Here is a 6,690-nt window from a genome sequence, read left to right on the forward strand (position 1 = left end):
AGGGAAACCAAAACCCCTTTTAATATTCTGCAGAGACTCTGGGTATACAAATGAGCGTGGGCTGTCAGAGCTGAGAAATGGGGCAGAGATGCCAAGAGGTTTCTTTGCCGTTTTGCACAAAACTCTGACCTGCGGCCCAGTGGTGAATGTTGGCGTGGTTTTTTTTTTACTCCCCTCAATGCCACTGTGATGATTGTGCTGAAATCATTAAGGCCCCACTGGTATAAAGCTACTATCACACCTTTCTGTTTTGAGTGAGGAGTTTGAAGACTTGTGGGGCTTTCAGCCTTGAGCAGCTGAATTGTACAACTATTTAATCATGGAATTATGCAAACGCTGCTCGAGCAAAGTGGGAATGCCAAGTTAGCAAGGCACCCAAAGTCAGTCATTCACCGCTATAAGTCACTTGTGGGAGCGTATCCGGAGTGGAAGCCACAGGCTTATAGCCCAGTGCCCGGTTGCAAACCTGCAGTGCTGGAGGCACTGGCTCAGCCTTAAATCAAAGATTGGTCAAATGAAGCAAGCATTGGATCAGGGTTAAGTGGGTCACTGCTGGCATAGGGTACCTGACTTGTTATTTTCCAATGTGCTGAGTCTACCGCATCTCTGATATGTTGGGCTTTTCTTTCCCTCCAGTTGCATTGCTTTACCCACACAGCCGGAGAGGGGGAATGGGGGGGCAGGAAGGGAGAGGTGTGCTAGGACAGTAACAGCGAGACATTATGGAGACAGACTGGGTGTCACGCGATATGCTGGTACAGTCTCATGTTCATTATCTCAATTATTTATTCTCCCTGCTGGAACACTTCTAAAACAAATCCTACCATGTGTTTTGAGGCTGGGCTTCATAGAGTAAAATCACAACTCCTTTCTTGGAGCTTAGCTGGAAAAATACAAATCTGCCGACTAGGAATATGAGGGAAATAAACTGTGGTTCTGTGTAGCAACAGGTGATGGATTTCTGCAGATATGGAAAGCGTCTGCTCTGGAGTTCCAGGTCAGAGAGTATGTGTATTTGCCCCAGCATTATATTCGTTGCATGTGAAATAATGATGTGAGATTCTCAAGCTTGTTTTAATAAAGCAGACTGCTTTCACCCTGATCAGAAAATTCAACTTCACAGTCCCAGGCCTTGGAACCACCAGCCTTCAGGATTAGACACTAAATACTTCAGTGCATAGTAGTCAGGGAAGATATTTATTAGCTTGATTTGTCACCACCATTCTCAGGCTTTCTGCAAGGACAGAAGCAGCCTGGTCTCCAGTGTGTTGTGAGTGAGCTCTGAACGTAGTTTCTGTAGCTGCAGTACTGAGCATTCATCTCGGTGTTTGAAAGCATCATCTGTCTGTTGGTTAGCTAAATAAATGTCACAAGGATTTGTTGGCAGGATGGCTTGCCTTAGTAAGAAGATCTTTTGCATTAGGACATCCACTTTCTGGATTAGTTAAATGTCTTTTGGGTCCAGGCTAAGTACCTTGGGTGTGGATCTGGGATTCCAGGCGTTTCACAAAAGAAAGGATCAGAGTTCAAATCCAACTTGAGTTTAAGTAGATCTCTTTCTGACCTGGACTGTGTTTTCCATACGTTTCAGCAGACATCACTGACATGAAGATGGTATTAGTACAAACCTCACCATGCAGTGGCGCTGCTGCTTCCTCCACCCTTCTGTAATTTTTTTCATTTAAATCTGACCTTGCATGCTGCAAACGCACCTGAGAGAGCTCTTTGAGACACTCTTAAGAGCAGAGAGGGCTGCTGGACTGGTGCTGTTTGCGCACTCTGGCCAGCAGAGAAGATCAAAGTATCCTTCCCCCTGGGAGCTGGTTGATTCACTTTGGTGCAGAGGGGTAGTGCAAGCCCTTTTTTTATGAGCTGAGCTCTCCAAAGAGAGCTTAAATGATCAATCCATCTACAAATTATGCACAGAGATGGTTTTCAGATAGTTCAAGTCAGTCTCTCTAACCCTATGGGAGTTACTAATATGTGCAAGCCAGCAGAAGGAAGAATAGGACTCCATATTTTATTTGCTCTGTAACACATCTGGTACGCCTTTTGGCTCTTGGGAACATTGGATTTATTCAGTCTTATCTTTCTATGGGGATGAGCAAGATCAAAAGCATGAAGCCAGTTACATACAAAACGTAATTCCCTGTTTTACACACCACAGGCAGATCCAGATCAAACAAGACTCACCCATTTCCTTCCCTGTGGGACAATGCACTTATGGCACTTGTGTATTCGTGGGCCAATTCAAGCCAAAAAAATATTGCCCAAGATCTGTTGCAGAGAATAAAAATAAATGAATGTTATTTCCTGTTGGGTAAAAGAAAGTCCATGTCAGTATTGACCTGTAAGGAAATCCCTGAATCTAAGTATTCCTGAACCATCGGATGCTTTGTCTGCAAGATGTTGGGTATCGTGAGGTGGAAGCTCTATGTCTAGCTCCTTTGGGAAGCTATGCAGGTCTTCATGGAGGGTCAATGAGAGAATTTCTTTGCAAGGTTTATGCAATGGGTGATTGCTTGCTGTTAACACTCAAGCAATCTTCTTAGACTGTAAATCACTAACGTGGAACAGTCAAGCTTCCTGGCCCTTCAAGCCATGCGCTAAAATCTTTGCATGGCTGAGAGCCATCAGTACATACCATGTGCTTCATAAAACTGGAAAGTGTTTGTGGATGAAGATTGGAGAGATTCCTTGGGGCTCCTTGTGCAACAGGGGACAAGGCTTGTAAGGGGGACAACTGAGTCCCAGGTGTTGGGGTGATGTTTAGTCAGGCCAAAACCCACGTTCACCCATTTGTCCCCATAAGTAGGCACTGGGTTTACTCAACATCTCCTGCGTCAGTACAACCTCAGCCTGAGCTGTGCCTGCATGGTCTGTTAAGGGGCTCAAGAATTACAGGTCAACATCCCCAGCCCTGGAAGTACCAGGATTAAATACTACTTCCGTGGCCAGACAATGAAAACTGGCTCTGGCCCTTAAGGAGCTCAGATACACACACAGAGATGTATTTCTCCTATGTGGGACATGAGATGACAGTGATTCATCACCTGAATATGGATGGTTTATTCTCTGAAATACTTCATGCTGCAAGTCATTGCCCCTCTTTAAAAACTGCTGTACTTCAGAAGTCATGATAGGTGAGTGGTCCAGTCTGGAAGGCTTCTCTGAGAGCTGGGAACGGGCAGTTCAACACTGCTGCAAAGCGCTGGGAAAGTCCCTTGTTGATTAAATCTCTGTTCAGGGCTTTATCCTCCTTCACTCACTTTAGAATTGCTGAAATGAAAACAGAGGCAAAGCAACAGGCCTCCTGTTTAGATAAGCGATGCCCTTTGTATCAAGCAATCATTTTAAACTGCACTCAGAGCCCATTATGTTACTGTTTGTTCTTGCTAAGGCATCCTGTTGAGACCCCTTTGGTGGTTGCCACCTAGCTGTGGCTTCTATGCAGCAAAGTGAGATGGAAACCACCTCGTGCTGCAGCTCTGGTCTGCGTCAGCCCTGGGGTCTGTCTTGGATTTTCTTGCTGTCAATGAGATGATTTGTTGTGGGAGTGGTAACGGGGTCTGGGAGTCCAGGGGTGGAGCAGGGCTCCACAGAGGTGGGCATTTTGTATATTCATTGATTTTTCCGGTCTATGACCAGGACCTAGTATAGGAGAGGGTACAGTACAGAGCTAAATGGAAGCAGTAGTTGTGGAGCCTGGCAGCACCAGCTTGCACCAGTGGCAGAACAAGTGTCTCTGCTGGTGACAACAGGTCATGTAGGTTGGCACGATGAAAAGCCTTACCACTAATTTTTTCTTCACCTACCTTCTACCTAATGGGAAGTTGGTTTCACTTTCTGCCCCGCTGAACATCCCTGAACAAGGTTGATGTAATGTGGCTGTTTACCTGTGCAATGGGTTTGGATACTTATTTTCCCTCCATTACTGATCTTGAATCACTTTTCTGTGTGCCTTGGATCAAAAAAGGATCAGGGTCTGCAGACTGAAAGCCATAGATTAACATGCAAAGTATGTAGAAATTTTACATCATTTTCTTTTGTTCTTTCTAGAATGCATGAACTGCACGAGACTAGCGGATATGACCGAGAGGCTAAACACACTTGAGGCCAAGGTAAGGACCTGCCTTTCTTCTTCTTCTTGGCAAAAATTCCCAAGAGTTGCTGCTGAAAAAGATGTTGAGTTGGCAGCCCTGGAGAGATCAGGATGTCCACAGCGAGAAACATGCTGTGGTGGTCCTGGCCCAGGGAACAAGAGCAGCACTGCTGGGCGCATGGGCATCGCTCGCCTCTGGCCTGGCTCCTTCCTGCTACCTGCGCATCCTCCTCAGCTTCACTCTGCCACGCAGCTGCATCTCTATCTCCCTTCTTCCCTGCAGTCACAAATGTGCAGCTGCTAATAAATAATAAATAGCTCATTGCTCTCGACTGGAACCCATTGGCTCAGGTTTTGCTCCAGAAACAGAGGGCAGATAGAGCTGTATGAAAAATCTCTTGCCTTCGGCTGGTTGATAATGTGGGGATGTAAAGTAGTGATTCCCTTGGCTCAGGAAATAAGAAGACTGATTCTGGTCTCTCTCACTAAAAATACCTTGTAGAAACCTTACCAATGTAGAGCGCAAAACAGAGGAGTAACGGGATGTAGATTTTCCTAAGAACAGTTGTTCATTAGCCTGCTCTTCAACTGCTGTCCAGTCCTGCTTTATTTTATCCCTTTTCTGAAAGATGGGAGGCTTTCATGTGGGGTTTAGTGGAGACGAATGTTAAGGGGAGACCTTCACATTGTGTCCTCTTTTTTCTTTTTTTCTGCAAATTTTTTAAATTTCTGCCTACTGGGATTTAGATAAATTGTTCCAGTCCAGCAGCAAAGCAGCTGAATCAGTCAGTCCCCTTTGAGCTGTGGTCCCTCCTGTGGCGGCCCGGTTCTGGCTGTTGGATACAGTGCTTTGGTCTCTTTAAAGCACTGTGCTGCTGTCTTTATTCATTAACTGATGGTTATCAATGACATAAAAGGATTTTGGGAGAAACCTTTGGGGGAGGGGGGTGGATGTGTGGTGTTTTTGAGGTCAGTGCATGATATTATGGTATTTTGGGAATTGTCTGTGCTGAAATGGAGTGAGCAATATTGTCTGGAACTTCCTCAAAGCCTTTGCAGTTGTATTTCACTACAGGAAAATGAAGGGGTGGGGGCAATGAAATTCTGGGGAGCAGAATTGTTCGAGTGAAAACAACTGTTGTAGTGTAAAGGACAAAGACGAGCTGGACCATTTGTCCGAGCAGCGGGACCTGGCAGGTGGGTGTTCTTTGGCAGTCAGGAGCTGGAGGCGTTTGGAGAGGAGAGAGGGGCTGGTGACTGACCTCTACGTGTGCAGTCCCGAATCCAAGTAAGACATGGGACCAGCCTCAGAGAGACGTAAATCAGCCCTCCCATGCTCAGCCTGTAGCCAGCTGTACCTTCCTTTGCTTTCCAGGGCTTTCTGTATTTGGCTCACTGGAAAACGATAACCAAAGACTGTCTGGACATCAGAGCACCCGAGCTCTGCTAGCTTGTGCTGCTCAGCACTTGTGTCGGGTAGCAAAGCACAAGAGGCTAACAGCAAGCTCAGCCAGGGCCCTGGCAGGACTTTCATGGAGGGGGAAGGAGGTCCTGCCTACCCGAATCCTCTTGAGAAGTCTTAGCCTGAGAGTGAAACTGCACCCAGGTCAGTGGGTTTGGCTTACAGATATGAAACTGGTTTAAATTCAGTAGCGTTCCCACTGGGAAGTGCTGCCTGCTTGCCTTCTGCATGGGAGCTCTAATGAAGTGAGGAGCTGGTTGTCTCCTGCTCTAACCTAGGACACTTTTTGTGCAGCAACTGGCTTTTGTCTCCTGACTGGCAAACCTCATGTGCTGGCCTTAGGAAACGCTTCCTATGCTGGCAGCCATATGGCTACAACCTGCTCTGTGTTCAGGAGGGAGCACCGTGTCATCATGAACAACCACAGTGTTGATGGCTGAAGACTTCGTAGTCTTGTAGACCTTCCAACATGAGAACAGCAAGGCGGATCCCTGCAAAGTTCCATGCCAAGATGTAGCCAGCCAAACCCTGGAGATGACACTTGAAAGATTTTGGTAGTGCCTCAGTCCCAGCCATAGCCAAGACCACATCACCTCCTCTCTGCCTTCTTGAGAAGTGAGGCTTTGGGCCACTTGAATCTTGTCAGCTCTTGATCTTGGGTGTAGTGCCTCATGTCCCTGTTTTAGTGCTGCAGTGAAGCAATTTGTGTTGTTGCTGTGATGGGTTTCCTTCTGACTTTACTATGTTCCCACAGAGACCGAAGTTGGGAGCAAAGCTTATCAAAGGGTTTACTTTTCCAGAGGGAAATGAGTTATTTCTTTCTATTGCAAGGTACTAAAGACCATGTCTCTGCAAGGGTGCCTTCTGCAGCACAGCCCAGCAATGTCATTGTCAATCTTTTGGCCTCCACTTTGAAAAGCTGTGGGTGCTGCGCAAAAAGTTGACTGTAGCAATTAAATGGAGAGTGTGGCAACATTACATGAATGCTGGTGCTGTTCACAAGAGAAATATGCTGATTCACCCTTTATTCAAGGTTAATTTAAGTTCAGTTTGATCTATGTAGCAATGTCATGACCTCAGTTGTTGCTATTCAATAACACCTAGGACCATTACAAAGGTGCTTAAA

The 6,690-nt window shown here is 46.2% G+C and overlaps 1 protein-coding gene across 1 annotated transcript in view; it reads left to right on the top strand.

The window, feature by feature from the left end:
- COL26A1 (collagen type XXVI alpha 1 chain) overlaps window positions 1-6,690 on the top strand; it is a 178,336-nt gene that overhangs the window by 133,362 nt on the left and 38,284 nt on the right. Inside the window, exon 5 of the mRNA XM_035900615.1 lies at window positions 4,060-4,121. Coding sequence (XP_035756508.1) covers window positions 4,060-4,121 — 62 coding nt within the window. The remainder of the gene's footprint in view (window positions 1-4,059; window positions 4,122-6,690) is intronic.

Source organism: Egretta garzetta, unplaced genomic scaffold, assembly GCF_000687185.1.
Source record: "Egretta garzetta isolate BGI_Z169 unplaced genomic scaffold, ASM68718v1 scaffold108, whole genome shotgun sequence".
Lineage (NCBI taxonomy): Eukaryota > Metazoa > Chordata > Aves > Pelecaniformes > Ardeidae > Egretta > Egretta garzetta.